The sequence below is a fragment of the Capsicum annuum genome, chromosome 11, assembly GCF_002878395.1.
Source record: "Capsicum annuum cultivar UCD-10X-F1 chromosome 11, UCD10Xv1.1, whole genome shotgun sequence".
Lineage (NCBI taxonomy): Eukaryota > Viridiplantae > Streptophyta > Magnoliopsida > Solanales > Solanaceae > Capsicum > Capsicum annuum.
In genome coordinates this window covers 233,834,468-233,852,683 of record NC_061121.1, presented here as the reverse complement: position 1 = coordinate 233,852,683, position 18,216 = coordinate 233,834,468, and the positions used below count along the sequence as shown (strand labels likewise).

The window sequence follows — 18,216 nt, the reverse complement described above, 5'->3', positions numbered from 1 at the left end:
TATCCTAACAACCTACCCAATCAAAATAAACCACCTCCCTACCCCTACCTAACCCTACCCCACGTCACACACCCCCCCCTCTCTTTTTTTTCTTGTCCAAAAAGAAAGGACCCAAAAAGGAAAAATACAATATATATACACAGATACACACATACAAAGGGAGAAGATTTTTTGGCATGAACAGGAACCAAAAAGAAAAAAAAGGGACCAAATTCTCTCTTTCTCTCTCTAGACTCTCACTCTCTCTCTCAGTAAACTCGCTGGCGACCGACCAACGACCCGTCGGCATCCATGGCTGACGTCGGCCAGCTCAACATCGGCTAGCATTCTCTCTCCCCGATCCATCCACTCTATCGCCGCTGCCGCCGAGCTTCTGCCGACCTAACTTCTGCTGCCGAGCTTCCACTTTCCTCTCCCATCGCCGATAAACCAACCACCGACCAGCGAAACACCATCCTCAGTGAACAGAAGCAGGCCAGTGGCGCCATCGGCGAAACACCATCACCGTAGACAGCTTCAGCTCCAGTCACCACCGAAGAACCAGCACCGCCGCCGTTCTCTCCGTCACCGGAGCTCATCGGAGCTCGATCTGCGTTGGGTTTTGTTTTCCTATTGTTTTTTGGGGGCTTTGGTTTCGTCTATTTCCTGGTTCGTCGTTGATATTGGATTTCGAGTTGTCGTTATCAAATCGCGTCGTCGTTCTTGTTTGGGTTTTGTATAACAAAGTTTGTCTCACTTGTTTTGAAGTTGTCCTATTAGTTTTTCCCTATATTGAGTTGGATTCATCGCGATCGAGGTTCTCCAGTCGAGTATTTTGGTCTTCGGATTTCCTTATTATCGTCAAGGATTAATTTCATCGAGGTCCATTTCTTTTAACCGAATCTTTAATTTATCTTGATTTTTTTTTGTGATGTTGGGTGTGGATGATTTATTTGTTGTGTGTTTGGTTTGAATCTTCGTTGTTAATGTTTTTTTGATGATTGTGACGTGGTGATATGTTTCGATATTATGTTGGAGAAATCGCGATTACCGTGGTTGATTTGATTGAGACTTATTTAATCATTTTGGTTGAAATAAATTTGGGAATGGAAATCGAAAATTGATAAAAGTGAATATTACGATATTTTTGATACATTGTTGATATTGAATGTGATATGTCGTCGATGGGTAGGCAAACAGTAAGTGGGTAGGCAAGTTTAGAATTGGCGTAGTGTTGGAATGTTTGGAGTATTTGTTGAATGTTTTATTTGTCGTATTCGAAAAGTGTATTTATTTAATCGGGGAATGCCCCGAGGTAATTTGTATTTACTCACCGGGGAATGCCCCGAAGAATTTTGTATGCTAAGGATGTTCGTGATCAAGGCCCGAGGCATCGGGTAAAGCATGGTTTAGGACTAGTGTAAGTTATTTCAGCATTTTTATTTTGGGTTGTAATAATTGGACTGGACTTTACATTTTTGTTTTGTTTTGTTATTGTTTGGTTATTTTGCGTGCTTTTGTGTGGTTTGTACATTTCGTAATGCCAAAATAGTTGATACACTCTACCCAAGAGATCGTGGTTGAACCATGGGATCGAGGGGTGCCTAACATCTTCCCCTCGGTCAACAGAATTCCTTAGCCGGAATCTCTGTTCACAAACCGGTTTAAGAGTCAAATGGTTTCGAAAAGGATTTTCCAAAGATGACTTGGCACACTGGATTATGCCAAGTGGTGACTCTGAATAAAAATGTAAATAATCCTTTTCCGAAACAAACTTTCACTTCTTGTCACTTAAATGATAAAACCCTTTCGACCCTTAAAATATAAATACATTTTTTGGAGTACGTGAAAAAGGGGTGTGACATTTATAGGGAGGTCTGGTGGTGTGATCCGCTGGGAAATAGGGTGAGAAGAGGATTGTGGGAGCATAGGAACTGTAGAAGACGAGGGTGATAGAAATTTACCTGGAGAAGCTGCGTCCACCGTTGGTTCACTGTCGGAGTCAGATTGTGAGTTTGAGTTGGCCTGTAACTGTGCTGGAGAAGGACAAGATACTGAGTGAGACTCTACAGGTGTTTGGGAGTCCGTTTCTAATGGAATTGGAAGCTCTCGAGTGATGGAAAGTTTGGGTGTGGGATTCGAAGAATTTAAAATCATGATACTATCCCGTTTTAGGTAAGGTGAGTTAAGTGCAATACTGGAGAACAACGTTTTGAAAGGAAAAACATTCTCAATAAATTGCACATCCCGAGATAGGTATACCTTTGTAGAAATAGGGTCAAAACATTGGTGACAGTGATGACATAACGAAACCCGAGATAGACACATGGGGTGGATTTTGGTTCAAGTTTATTTTTGGAGTTTGGTTTAAGCCATGGATAGCATAAACAACCAAATATTCGCAGGGAGTTATACTCAGGCGATTTTCCAATTAGACGCTAGAATGGGGATTGTTTATCTAGTTGAGAGATGGGCAAACGGTTAATAAGGTAGATGGTGTGATGACACACAAAAGACCAAAATTGGGGAGAAAGGGATGCCTCATGTAAGAGCATTTTTGCAGTTTCGATGATATGGCGATGTCGCCGTTCTACAAGTGCAACGCGTTGAGGCGTATATGGTGGAGTAGAGAGGTGTTCAATGCCATGAAGTGAGAGATAAGGGTCAAGACTTTTATATTCTCCTCCACCATCAGTGTACAGTGACAAAATTTTGGTGTCAAAGTGCTTTTCTATCATAGGATGAAATTTTTGAAAGATCTCTTTACTTTTATTTTTTAATGTATAAAGCCAAGTATATTTTGTATATTGGTCAACAAAAATACAATAATACAACTTCTTGTCAAGAGATAAGACTGGTGATGGACCCCATAAATCACTAAAGATTATTTGAAGTGGTTTAGAGCTGCACAACGATAATTGAGTAAAAAGATGCCGATGAGCTTTATTAGATAAACAAGAATTACAATAAAAAGGTTTGTCTCGCTCATGAAACGGTAGCGAGAATTTATTTAAAATAAACCTAAGAACTCTAAAGTGAGGATGACCCAAATGTTGATGCCAAGTAGTGAGAGGAGTGGATGTGGCAGTATGTGAGCTTGGGGATGTGAAATAAGCCACTCATACAAGCCATTGTTGGTCCGACCGTGCACCAGCGGTTTCTGCATTTTCAGATCCTTCACAACAAAATCAAAGGGAAAAAATTCAATAGACTTGGAATTATCTTGACAAAATTTTGAAACAGAGAGAAGCTTGCATTTAATAGATGGGGCACAAAGAGTGCGAGTTAGCTTAAAAACATTATTTGATGCATTTAATTGAAGGAGATGAGAATTTTGTTACCGTCACCCATGGATACATCGTCGCTACCGTGGTATGGTTGTAGGTTGTGTGGCTCCTTTATGATATGATGGGTGGCTCCGGAGTCGACTATCCAGGGATTAGTGGCAGCAGTAAATCCAGCAGCATAGTTGGCTTTGGCTTCTAGGTGATTATGAGACTTTGAACGACAGACATCGGTGGTGTGGCCAATCCTATTGCATAGTTACCAATGGTGAGGGTGCGAGTAGGGGCAGGAGTGCTCCCGTTGAGATGGCCAAATAGATTGTAACCATACATAAGCATTGAGAATTGAGCTTTCCAGGTGGCAAAGTTGTGTCCACCGCTGAGTTTGATGGATAATTGGGACGCAGGGTTGAATTGAATAATAATGTTAGCACTTGTTGTGTTATCAGCATTGACAACTCTGGGATTGTTGGCCATTGCTGCTATCTGCATTAGGAAGAGAGAAGGGAAAAAAATAGGATCGTTCTCGTTAGAGAGTATAGAGCTTTGATACCATATAAATGCAGAGTAAATGCTGGACAAAATTGTTATTGAAGAACGCAGAAAGCATTTTAAATAGAGTTACAGAGAAATAAGAAGACTCCTAGACAAACACTACTAACGTAATGTAAATAAACACTGACTGCTGAAGGCAGTATCCTAAACAAAGTAGGATTGCTGAAACAATAATATTTATTGAACTAAACTATGAACTAATAACTGAACTAACTATACAGGGGTTAATCATTTTGTGCCAATACAAGCCTATCAAAGAGAACATTCAAAACTGAAGAGAGAAATGCACCACCAACTGCTAAGCCAATCTCCATTTCTGAAATCTACAAAGCAAAACAAGGAACCACAAAAATGATTTTAAGAATTATGAGAAGACAAATGTTTCTATCTTCAAATCAAATATTTAACAACTATATTTTACATTTTGAATGCTAAAAATAATTTGCAAACAATTATTCTTTTCAAAAAGTAAGTGAATAATTGAAGAGACAAAGGAAAGTTATCTTTTGCTTTATGTCTATTCATTATTTTTGCTTTATGCATGTCACGACCCGAACCGGGGCCCTAGCTGTGACGAGTATTCCGAACCGTGAGGCCCGAAACACCCCGATCTGTCTGGTAATCATGTACACAATTCATATGATAAAAGAAATGCGGAAGATACACAATATAACGGAAACATGGTCAAGAATCATGCGAATGTAATAATGGGGAATAATGTCCCACAATCTCAACACAACATCTCTATAACGTCTGCGAAATCTCTACTACATGAATAAAACAAATGTCTATCTGAAAAATGGGACAAGGCCCCCAATAGACCCAAAACTAATAAATGATAAATTAAACTGCAGACATCAGGCCTTCCGAAATATAGAAGGCTCACCCCTTGATTCTGCGATCTGTTGGAAGGAATCTACCGGTTGTCTGGACCCCTAGATTGTGCTTCCGAACCTGGGAGGGGAGGGGGTCAATACAAAAGTACTGGTATGCAGAGAAATCAAAACAGAAATATAATATTTTCATACAATATAGGTGAGATCCATTATGAAGCAGTTTCATATCAAATTATTTGAAAACATATGGGCATAACGTAATAGTTTTCAATACCAATGTAATTCGATTGAGCTAGGTGGAATACCCTACAATTGTAATTCCACGGCTAGGTGGAATCCGCCTCTGGTGCTCGGCGGCCAAGCCGCCAATCCAAGTAGCCACCAGGATTTGGAGCCAGTATACCCCCCATGTGAGTACACTGCAGGGAATCCCCCATATGAGATGTCCGAATTATTTTATTATCCTCCCATGTAGGATACAATATCATATGACCCGCATCGGCAACTACGGTTTCCAGCGATGAGCCCTTTCACTCAAACACCTTCTTCGAGCATCCACCTTTCTCATAAAAATCATTGCATTCACACTTTGTTCAAATCAATCACATGTCATACTCTGTAGAGTATCGTCATACCCGACTTGCAAGTCATCAGTATCATATCATTCTCTTCATTCAATCATCATATGCAACATATTTCAACATGAACAAAACAACCCTCTCTTCGAAAGTCAAAAATCTTATCCAAATCATGACATTTTTAAGACATTTCATGACATGCATTTCAAGATGATTTCAAACGATTCATATCATATGAAAACTTAAAACAATATCATATCAAGAGAGGGGTTCCGTGTAAATCATGCTCTCAATTTATCATCATTATTAAACACATGCATATCCATATATAATATATCAAATCACATTGGAATTAGTCCTAAAGATCAAATCAATATCATAAAATGTTTAAAACATAATCATATTCGTAATTTCAAAAACCCCCATTTTGAAAACATGAATTTTTAAAGCCCATGAGATTTTTGAGATAACCCCACGTACCTCTATATGCGAAGATTATAGGTGCTTCCTGAAGCCTACATTTTGGGGATTCCAAATATGCAATTAGTTTCTAAAACCCCCGATTGAATCTTGAGTTGCTTGGGTTTTTATTTTTAAACCCTAAGGAGAATCCTTGAGCACTTTTGATGAATGAAAGTGTATTTTGGAGTCTTTGGAACTGAATTTCGTGTTTAGGGCTAAGTAAGGGTGAAAAAGGACCATTTTACCCAAAAAACGGAGTATTTAAGTCACTTGAAATCTTTACATAGGCGTCGCCTATGCCATCACCTATGTTTACATAGGCGCCCCCTATGCCATCGCCTATGTTTACATAGGCGCTGCCTATGCCATCGCCTATGCTTTCCAGTGGCCATGTGCAATTGGTTAGCCGACGCATATTACTTTGAAAGGCTATAACTTCTTGCTCCGGTGCTGGATTTTAGCAAAATTGAAATCATTGGAAAGCTAACTCAAAGACCTATAATTTGACACATAGTAGGCTCTCTAATTCGACATATACAGAGAGTTATGGTCGATGGAAGCTGACACAAATTACAATGTCCACTAAAACTTAATCAATCGAAATAGTTTCAACTCGTCTTGAGTTGAAGGACCTCTATGGTCTAAATTCAAGCTTGAATGGATTCACATACTATGCAAATAATTAACATGCCATATTGGCATAGGATTTATGGCTTCGGAATTATGGTCTATATTGTAGCCCAAAATGTGGGGCGTTACAATGTACTTATCCCCAGCTCATTGTAGTGCTTATTTGGGCCTTCCATATCATGAATACATTTTAGAATTCTGAAGAATTCAAATCTTTTTGTTTTTTCTTTTCTCTCCAATATTATTTTTTCTATGTTCAACAACAACAATAGCAGCACCCAAGTGAAATCTTGCAAGTGGAGTTTGGTAAGGGTATAGTGTACGGAGAGACCTTTCCACGAGGTTGTGGAGATATATATATATATATATATATATATATATATATTGAAAGATCTTCAGCTCAAGTACAAAGAAGAAGGAAACAGTAAAGAAACCATAGCAACTAAAAAGGGAAGCAGTGCAAAGCCTACAAGAGAGGTACAAGATGAACAACAAAATAGTGTGATAATCGAAACACAATAAACAACAGATGACGGTAGATATCAAAAGCAAGAACTACAATAATATGGCTAGTACAACGACAAACAACCACAAGCCTAAACCCTAGAAAACCCTATAACATTTTTTTTTTCTATGTTCAAGGTGTCTATTTAGGTCCATGTAAACTCCGTTCCAGTTGAACTGACAACAACCACCGTTTCTTGTTCTTTCAAATCAAGAAAAGAAAAATCAAATAGATGTCAAAATACCTTTTCTCCATGTTAGCAAAATAAACTAACAAGAAATTGCAGAAAGAGTAAAATGAGGATGCTTGATCCAGAAGAACACATAATATATCATAAGAAGCAAACACACTTGTATTCAAAGATTCGAGCAAAATATATGGCCCCATAACAATATATTTATATACCATAATGTACAACATGTTCTTTTATGTGTTACATCAAACAACTTTTATTCTCATGTAATATTGGGTTCCATTAGAGCTGTATGTTCCATGTGCAGCAAGGCATGCTTCATCTCAAGGAAGGCAAAGTAGACAGACGTGTGGTGAAAAAGAACCTGTGTTTGGAATTCTTCATCCACATTTTTGATTTGCGTAGTTTCTGACCATTCAAGTTCTTCCTTGTGATTCCAAGAATTGACAGACTTTAAGACAACGAAGACAAGATTGAACAACTCCTACAATGACAAACAAAGAAGAAATCCTCAAAATTAACTGTCACGATATCTAGACATCGCACTGCAATAGACGCGTTAAGTAAGACTGCATCATATTTTGAACTGGTTATATGCATCCGCTAAAACTAGAAGAATTAATAAGAGATGAAGTTTTCTAGCAAGTAAATTAAACTACTACCACCACAAATATAAGTATCTCGGTAACTGAAACATGAGTAAATCCTTTGTTGTTACTAACCTTGAATTCATTCTGAACAGGATACTTTCATTTGATTGCAATATACGCGTTAAGTAAAAGACTGTCATATTTTGAAAAGCTTATATGCATCCGCTAAAACTAGAAGAGTTAATAAGAGATGACTCTTTCTTGGTTATGCTATCAATTCTAAAGATCTAACAAAAGGTAACATTCATCAATCATCAGTATTACCTATCAGATGCCTTGTTGAACGTCAAAGATCAAAGAACAAAGCTACTTAATGAAAAAAGTACTGTGTTTGAAAATCTTTTAATTTCCAAGCTCGATGCAGTCTTCTTACAAGGAATAGGCAAACATACCTAACTGTGAAATAGAGATTTCATTTTTCCGAAAATTCATGCTCTTCCAAGTGTTCCACAAATTGAATGAACAACTCCTGCAATGATAATGGATGAACAAAGTGAAACGAGCTAATGTTGTTCCCAGTCGCATGAACTTCATCTTTAGACGAGTCACCACCGATACTTTTTAGATGGACTAGAAATCTTATGCCAGTCCTCACCTTTCTAGAGTGTAAACATGGTTCAAGCAACAGATGCCATAAACGCATAGTTCAGATATAGGAAAATGATTACCAGAACAAAGAGCGATGAGGGAAGATCTTTATTGACGCAGATTGCTATACAATCATTACCCCGAAACACCTCTTCCTTGCTCAACACACTGGAAAAAGGAAACAACAACAGTATATAAATTGATATTGAGATGAACTAAAAATCTTCAATGGTTCATGTATAGACATACTATAAACATAATGAGTAAATTAGTTGAAATGCTTCAGCTTTAACAATATCAGTTCTGATAGTTAATACCACTGGATCATGTAATTGGTACTAGAAAATGACTACTCCTAATTGGTGTTCAAACTTCACAGAATTTGGGTGGATCAAAGCGATTGCAACAAAGAATTGATCTGAGGTAAAACCAACCGAACCCCCTGCTTTTGCCAGCATGACAGCGAGGAGTCAATTGAATGATCAAAGCATCGGTTGCTTCCACTTGTGACCTTCGACCGCCTTGACACCTTAATAGCAAGGAAACCCCCCTATTGGCAAGTGAAAATCTGGAGGGTCGGGAACCCCAATGGGAAACCTTTCACCGCATCACATGATTCTTGAATAGCCATAACGAGGAATTCTACCATACTTCGTGCGCTATGGTTGTTGATCCTGTAGAGTCTACCCACATGTACAACTCTAAATCACATCCTCCTTTCTCAAGTAACTGGAGAAGGAGAAAAAACAAGAATTATTTGATGAAACGTCAAGCTACATGAACTAGGCAGGCGTATTCGCAATGGTACGTCTATTTTATCTTTAGCATTTTCAAATAAAAAATGACTCATATTTCAAAAGACTTATACATCTGGGGCTGACATATCAATGTACTGTGAATGATAAAAAGGTCTTTTTTCTCACAATGTTTAAAAATTTCTGGAGATGCAAGATAGTACTTTTTATTTGTCATTTTTCATGATAATCTGGAGGTGATCTCTCGGCTTCACAGTGGCAATAGACGCTAAACCCTGCTCAACAAGATTTAACTATGTAAAAGAATTAGTACACAAGCAAAGAGAAAAAACGAAAAATGAAAAACTACTGAAGAAAAAGAACCAAAATAACTCACATTTAACAGAGAACCAATCATTTTAATCATTGCAGGTACTCCCGACCAATCTCGATGAGGAGATATAAGCAATTTATGACAAGCAATCCCCTTTCTCAAATGCTAGATGTGGTTCGAGCAACAGGCAGTTGGAAATACATAGTTCAGACATGGAAGAGGCCAGTCTGATGGTTCTGCAAGCGATTGGAGATTACGTCAATGATATATATATATGCAGCTCAGCGATTGAACAACTCCTACAATGCCAATGGATCAACAACTCCTACAATGCCAATGGATCAAATGTCAAATCAAGCTAATAGGCAAGCAAAGGCGAATTCTACAAATTAACTGTCAAGTTATCTAGACATTAAAGCACAATGAACAAAGTTTGCCCCTCCGAATGAAAAAGAACTGTGTATGAAAATTTTCCTTCAAAATCTTTGCTTTCCAAGCTTTATAATAAGGAATAGGCAAAACATATTACCTGATTGTGAAATAGAGATTTCATTTTTTCGAGCATTTATGCACTTCTTAGTGGTTCTGCAAATTCATTGATCAACTCCTGCAATAATAAATGAATCAACAAGCAGTTTCTGAAAAAAAATTGGCAAAAAACTCAAATTCTCAAAAACTAGAAAAAAAATAATATTTTTTGGGAGAAATTATTGTTTTTGGGTACTTTAAAAACTTAGAATATACCTCGAACTTTAATATTTTTTTAAGAAACTCCACTAATCCTCCCAGCTATAATTGTTCCAATTGTTTCATTCTAGTCAAGTCTGTAGTGGTTAAAGCTTATAAGTTTATATTTTATGATTTTTTTGCAAAAAAGTGAAATATGTTTTCCAAACACAAAACTTCACCCAATAGCTTAACAAGAGAAAATAATTAAGAAACATGCAACGGGAAGTAATAAGCAAAACTAAAAAGCGACTGAGGAAAAAGAAAAACTTACATGTGGGGGAGCTTCGTTTTTATTAATCATCACAGCCATTCGCTGTCACCTAATGCGAAATCCATATATATTTCAGGAATATGAGCAATTTCTGGCCAGTACCTCCCCTTGTCAAATTCTAGGAGTGGTTTGAGCAATTGGCATCTGTAAATAGATAGTTTAGAGAGGGAAGAGGGAATCCTTTTTACTGGAAGGGATTGGAGATTAGGGCAATTCCAGATGGTCAACTCAGAGAGGGAGGAGGGCAGCGCTGATTCTGCAAGAGATTGGAGTTGAGGGCAATTGATGATCTCTAGACGTCGAAGCGAAGTAAGGTGCCCAAGACATTCGGTTGGTAGTGAATGGAGCTCATCATGAAGAGATAAACGTAGCTCAGAAAGAGAGGAGGGAAGCCCTTGTTCCAGCAGTGACTGAATTTGAGGTAAATTATCAGTACGTAGATATTCAAGAGAGGTGAGGCTTTTGAGAAGTTGGCTGCTTAATGATTTCAGATTGCCTATGAAAAGCCTTTGAATAGAGCAAGGCAACTCCCAATTCTCACCACCAAAAATCTCTTCGTCACTGCCATTGTGGATGATGTACAACTCTCTGAGAGAGAGGAGTCTCTGTAAACGCCACTCCTTTCGCCCGTTCACCAGTTTCTCGCAATAGCTGATCTCAAGGAGTTGTAAATTGAAGGGCAATCCTCCATCAGGAAAGGACTCTATTTCTGGACATTTCCACAGTCGCAGTTCCTTAAGAGAGGGAAGGAGTTCCTGCATACGTTCTGGCAGCCGCTTCAGCTTTTTGCATTCCGAAATAATCAATGTCGTCATCTGGATCCCACATGCCACCGAAAGTATTTCAAGATTCTCACAACAACGAATATCGAGTCTTTCAGTCCCATTAGGACTGAACATCATTCTTATTCTTCTGAAACATGTTGAGCAGATCACCATGAGGAGCAAGCCTATCAAAGAGAACATTCAAAGCTGAAGAGAGAAATGCACCACCAACTGCTAAGCCAATCTCCATTTCTGAAATCTACAAAGCAAAACAAGGAACCACAAAAATGATTTTAAGAATTTTGAGATGATAAATCTTTCTATCTTCAAATCAAATATTTAACAACTATATTTTACCTGTTGAATGTTAAGAGTAATCTGCAAAGTGATTCTTCCGTCTCCTTTTTTTTTGCAGTGGTTTTACTTGTAATTGGTACAACTATCCCTTTTCCACAAAGTCTAAGGGTGTAGAAAGAATCAAAGCTGTCCTTTTTTCTCCTTTACATGAGTATGACTTTTCACCTAACAAGAAGACTTAGTCTAGTTGACAAGGTTGAATAATTGAGGCAACAGAGGAAGGGTGGTGGGGTGGTTGCGTTGACAAATAAATCGTGATATTTGTGTGTCTATAAATTATTTAATTAAGGGTAAAATGGGCATTTGAAAGTTAAATTGTCGTTAATTCTTTTTTTTGAACAGACTAAAAAAAGTGAGTTGTATAAATTGAAAAAGGGAGTACTTGATGTCAAGAAGTTGGGAGTACTTGTAACACCAAGAGATACGATGAAATGATAACAGTTTGCGCCATAGCTGCAACATATTGTCAAAAGATTTTGTTAGTTACAAGGCATAATACATAAACAGGATCTTTAACTTACACCAATTTATAACTATGACGTTTAACTCTGTCAGTGCATAGCTAGGCCCTTTAACTATGAAAAAACTGGAAAAAAAAAAAACTCCAATTCTGTAACTTACATGAGTGAAACTCAATCGCTCCTACGTAGATTAGTAATCCACTCAGATGCTGCCACCTAGTAGAAAAGACACATTATAACTACGATCTTTAACTTTGCCAGTGCACAGGTAGGCCCTTTAACTATACAAAAGCTGAATAAAAAAACACTTGGCGTAATACATAAATATGATCCTAAACTTGATACCAAATTATAACTTTGACCTTAAACTTTGATAGTGCACAAATATGACCTTTAACTATTCAAAACTGCACAAATATGACCTCCAATCCTATGTGGTAAAACGTGTGTTCAACACGCAAAATTGGGCGCGTCCAGCTTAAAATCTAAGGGCATAATACATAAATATGACCCTAAACTTGACACCAAATTATAACTTTGACCTTAAACTTTTACAGTGCACAAATATGACCTTTAAGTATTCAAAACTGCACAAATATGACCTTTAAATGACTTTTCACTATTATTTTTGTCACGACCCGAACCAGAGCCTAGCCGTGACGAGTGTTTCGAACCATGGAGGCTCGAAACACTCCTATCTGTCTGGTAATCATGCACCTAATTCATATGATCAAAGTAATGCAGAAGAAACACAATAATTCAAAAACATGGTAATCGTGCACTAATCTATGCACGCCTTTTACGGGGCGTTACATTATCTCCCCTTTGAGATCATTCGTCCTCGAATGATGGGTAGGAACGTGTTGAAGCCTTAAAGCTATGGAATAACGCGGACATGACATGTCTTTTAATAAAGAATACACTGATCTGAAACATGACTATAAGACTGGAACTACTGATGTTCTAAATTCTTATACCGTACATGCATACCTGATGCATGGGTCTGTGTTTGAGTTGTCCTTATTAACGCAAGACTGAATACACTGATAAACTAAACTTTTTCTATTGAACATGCATTTCTAATGCAGGCATATCTGACTGAACTGACACAAGAACGTATGACTGAATACGCAATAACAACTGATGCGAAGCTTGTAATAAGAACTTATGCATGCAACCGAATGGGGTATCTCCCTCTTGGGACCCTAGGTCCCTCTATGAGTGCTCAATTCACTAAGATACTCGGAAAACGGAGGCAATGCACACGGCACCTACGATTTGATTCATAATTGTACCTCTGGAATTTGAATCTAATGCATGATGCATGAACTGAGCTATACTCGCAATTACTAGTATATTCTATCTTGGAATAGTATCATGTTTGAGATTTCGGGTAGCATGAATAAATGAAAAGACGAGAAAACAAGTCATGTGAATCTGACTGCTAAACTGGCTTACTGGCTATACAGACTGAATTATGCTGGACCCTCATACTTAACTGGAGTATCTCTTCAACGCTCTCTCTAAAGAAGTTCTAACAGTAATAGGGAGCCACAATTCTTCGGTATGGATTACACAAGACATCCCACTGAGGAAATCACAACATTGACACTACTCTGCAGTCTGGAATATAGACATATAACTCCTAAATTAGGATAGAATTACTAGACCTTTGGCAATACAACTTCTTACTTTCAAGCTTAGTACACTTCTCGAATATCCCTTAACTATACTATTCCCTATAAATATCATATTCATTCAATTCAGCTTAAAATTCTTATATGAGCATTGACAAATTTTTCTACTAATGTCTAAAATAGTTTAATCCTTACACCCCGATCAAGCCTAACTCTAAGTCAAAAAAATACAACATGCTACACCACGCTATTATTCTAAACCATATGATGCCACCTTTTATAACTCTTTTAAAGATCACATCCTAAGCATAACATGCCTTACCACTTCAATGACTACTCTGAACTCTTAATATGAAGTTGTTAATGCAAATTGCGACCTCCAACTACAATCCCAAAACGTCATTCAAGCCTATTTTATAACCACATGTTTACTTCAAGGCAACCACCCATAAATACATACTTCACATAGTTTCTAAACTATTGTCAATATAAGTCCCACACACTACCCTAAAACATACTCACAAACTTTTCCACTAACCATCACATGTATCAAAGATTGGCCCCAAATCTTACTTCATACTTATGGCTTTATCGAAACAAACGTACTATGATCTTCCATCAATAAGAACATTTACATCATCACCACTATGATTGCATAGGGAGGGTCACTAAAAGGTTAAAACATAAGACCCTGAAGCATGAGAAGATTTTTATACAGGATTGAGCACACTATAAAGAGTAAGTACATGCGTCATGAGTTGCATGACCTCAACTAGAGTTCCTAACATAAGGAATGTGATTCCGACTACTTGAATGAGCTAGAACTTATTATCTTGGAACTGGAAGAGTACGTGACTCTGTATCATATACAGGAATCACGAACTATGATCACGGAACTGAAACGTAAAGCTTGAGTACGCATTGGGATCACTAAAAAATACTGAGATAAGAATGGGTTAAGTCTCACCCTCACTTTCTGACATTCTATATCATCATGACATCACTACTAGAATCTGAGAGCCTGACTTGGTTATTCGTTCTATCATCTCCCCCTTGGCTTTAAGCCATCATATTAAGTTCAAAAGATCCCTTATTACTAGACTCTAAGCTGAACTACACTCACCGCACTCTGGGGTCTGGAATACAACAACACACATAATTAAATAGAAATTTAACCCGAAAGACCGCACATGAAAGTGGAAAGCCCACTGCTAATACTACCTTCTGAGATACATTATATATTTCGATAGCCCCAATTGTCATAGTATGATGCTTGCACACTTATTTCTATCGGTTCAACCTTCAAAGCTCAAACTTAGATTTCTAACACTTAACATGGATATCACCGAGCCTTTGATGAACCATACCACTTTCGTCATAGCCTACCAATATCGCGACTACAAACTTATATCTCATTACTATGAGAATCAAGATCATATAAAAGAGTCCAACATTATCAATCTCATGCCACTATTCCGACATCCACATTCTACATTAAATTCAAGCCAATAGTCTAGCATCAATCATCTACCCTCAATGAAGAAGGCAACATAATATACTAGTCCGTCAAATCTAAACATTCTATCCAAATACCTCACAAATCTACTACATACCTTTTCACAAGTAGTACTAGTTTACAACTACCAACAAAAGAAGGTCAAGGGGGGTAAAGTCACATAATAGGCATGGTTAACCTTAATCTGATATTATAACCCCATACAATCTTATCTACTTATACTGATCTCTCACCTCCTAATTACTTACTCAATCTCATGCAAACAGATTCAGCTATACATATATTAAACCAACACAAGAACAACAAGTTGGACAGCAAGCTGCTAGTGAATTGAAATAGGCCTCACACGGCTTCACTAGACTTTGATTTTTGTGTTTGAACAAGAAATGAAATGAATAACAAAGAAACTATGCTAGTGAATCAAAAGAGCCCCACGCGGCTTCACTAGACTTTGATTTTTTTCAAAAACACCATTATAACAAGATTACATATTACAAGAGATAGAAAATTGACACACAATATTCAATGATCTAAGGATACATATTTTATTCTGTATAAATAAAAATCTGAGTTAAACACTTCCCCCACAGACTACTATACAATCCACACATGCTACTAGCTACCACATTAGTCTATCACCATAAGGGGGTAAATCATTCTTGAACATCGGTCATTCAACTAAAATATTCATTTACACAAAAGTCACCCTCACTCTGACTTCTAACTTTGTGACTTCACATTCCCAACTTCTTGGTCCAATATCACTACCAATAGGTCATGACAACAACACTTTAATGCATACTACTATTCGGGTGAAAATACAGTTCCAACATTCTACTACACATCATCCCCCCTTAAGCAAGACATTTGTAACATAAATTTGAAGGGGACTAAATGCAATTTTTACCTCAAGCTGAAAAGCATGATTCCATCAGGATCAATGTTTACATCGAAATCAATACACATTGAAGCACTAACAGACTCTTATCAAGTCCTTGCACAAATTTTAACTCTTATATGGTTCAATCAGAAAAGACCATACCATTTAGATTCTAAACTTCTGTACTTAATCACCTCAATAATGAGACATATCTGAGGACATTAGAGTAAGGAAAGAATGTGGGATGACTTTTTACTTTCGTATGGGCAACACTATAGCACGAATTAGAGTATGAAAGAGGAACATTCTAACTCTATTGCACGAACTAGAACATGAAGAAAGAGAGACATTCCTAAACGCCGAGTAGCCTCCTGCTTATAAGTATGGCACGCTACACACCCATAAACAAGACTCTACCTGACACGATTTTCCAGACACCTTGGGACCATGAACCGTGCTTTGATACCAAGTTTGTCATGATCCGAACCAAGGCCTGGCCGTGACGAGCATTTCGAACCATGGAGGCCTGAAACACCCCTATCTGTTTGGTAATCAAGAACCTAATTTATATGATCAAAGTAATGTTGAAGAAGCACAATAATTCAAAAACATGGTCATAAATATGAAAAGAAATAATAACGGGGAAATAAAGTTCCCCCAACATCAATTAACTCTAACTGTCTGCGAAAATCTCTAACAAATGACTGAGTCAAGTAACTACATATAAACTGGAACAAGGCCCCCAGTAGACCCCAAAACTAAATATAAGATAAAAGGACTGCAGGACATAAGTCCGTCTGAAACATAGAAGGTTCACCACTTGTCTCTGCAACTCTATCTGAATGATCTACTGATTCTCTTGACCCCTAGACTAGACCTCTGAACCTGAGAGGTTGGAGAAGGGAGGGGGTCAGCACAAAAGTACTGGCACGCAGAGATATCAAAACAAAACACAATATTTTTATAAAATATAGTTGAGAGCCATTATAAAGCAATTTCATATCAAATCATTTGAAAACACATGGGCATAATGCAATAGTTTCTCAACAATAATGAAATGCAAATGAGCTAGGTGGAATATCCTACATAATTTACACCAACTGTCAAACCTCGGTTGCCGCCGAGATTAGAGTATAAGTGAGGGAGAGACACACAAGACAACGAAGCATGGTGTCTCGACCCAATGGTAGTGCCCAAGATCACTTAGCCCGGGCTCCTACCTATAGTCCCAATTTGGGAATGACATAAAGTCAAGTACACAAGATCACTTAGACTGGTACCAAATTCCCGTATCGGCAAATATGGTTTCCAGCGATAGCCCTTAAACGCCTTCTTCGGGCATTCACCTATCTCATGTAAAATCAATGCATTCAAACTTCATTTAATTCAATCACGTATCATATTCGGTAGGGTATCGTCATACCCGACTTGCAAGTCATCAATATCACATCCACATATGCATAATCATGTAAAACCCAAGGTGCTTCATCATTTACAAGTGGTGAAAAATAATTATTTCAAATTCATGCTCTCTTTCGTTGGTCACAATATGATATGGGGTATCAAGACATTATCATGGGAATTTGAAAGCAATTTATCATTCATATTTATCAAACTTCCATGGAAAATCTCAAATCACATATGCATGGTTTCAACCATTGAAGTATATAGGCAAACAATTCCCATTACATAAAGAAAAATGACTTAGAAATCATAGTTAAAGAAAGTTATTAGCATTTGATTGAAAACCCCCATTTAAAAGCATGCATATTCATAAAAACTACACCCATGAGATTTTAGGATAACCCCACGTACCTCTATTTCTGAAAATACTAGATGTTTCTTGAAACTCGCGGATTTGTGATTTCGAATGCGTAATCATCTTTGAAAACCTACGGTCAAATCTTGAACTATTTGAGTTTTTATTTTGAAACCCTAAGGAGTGTTCTTGAGCAATTTTGATGAATGAAGGTGTATTTTGGTGTTTGAGGGATCAAATCCCATGTTTGTGGTATATATAGGGGTGAAGGATGACCAAAATACCCCTAAGGAACAATTAAGGTCAAATCTGTCTCTCAGTTGACAGTTTGATAGTCTGGAGTAAATCGATTATAACATTTTACTCATATAATCAAATTAGATGAAACCAACTGCATTTGAAATAGGACTCAAAGAGCTTTCGTTTGATATATTATAGCTTGCACATTTCATTATATACAGGGAGTTATGATTGTTTGAAGTTGACCCTGAAATGCTGAAAACTGGACAATAGG

General features: G+C 37.5%; 1 protein-coding gene across 5 annotated transcripts; it reads right to left on the bottom strand.

Annotated features, from left to right (window-relative positions):
• Positions 1-7,158: 7,158 nt before the first annotated feature.
• LOC124885287 (putative disease resistance protein At3g14460) lies at positions 7,159-11,621 on the bottom strand. Of its 5 annotated transcripts, XR_007047575.1 has the most exons (9): positions 11,450-11,618; positions 10,329-11,351; positions 9,858-9,935; positions 9,392-9,653; positions 9,184-9,308; positions 8,578-8,989; positions 8,341-8,428; positions 8,065-8,141; positions 7,159-7,506 (listed from the first exon to the last, which is right to left on the bottom strand). XR_007047575.1 is itself a non-coding variant. In XM_047400002.1 (7 exons), exon 2 carries the CDS (start codon positions 11,291-11,293, stop codon positions 10,358-10,360), a length of 936 nt encoding a protein of 311 aa, XP_047255958.1. In that variant the 5' UTR covers positions 11,294-11,351; positions 11,450-11,608; the 3' UTR covers positions 7,159-7,506; positions 8,065-8,141; positions 8,341-9,308; positions 9,392-9,564; positions 9,858-9,935; positions 10,329-10,357. The 5 variants fall into 5 exon arrangements, 2 of the variants coding, with proteins under 2 accessions (XP_047255958.1, XP_047255957.1); XR_007047573.1 differs by having other exon boundaries at positions 8,065-8,989; positions 11,450-11,621; XR_007047574.1 differs by having other exon boundaries at positions 8,065-8,989; positions 9,219-9,290; positions 11,450-11,621.
• Positions 11,622-18,216: the final 6,595 nt, after the last annotated feature.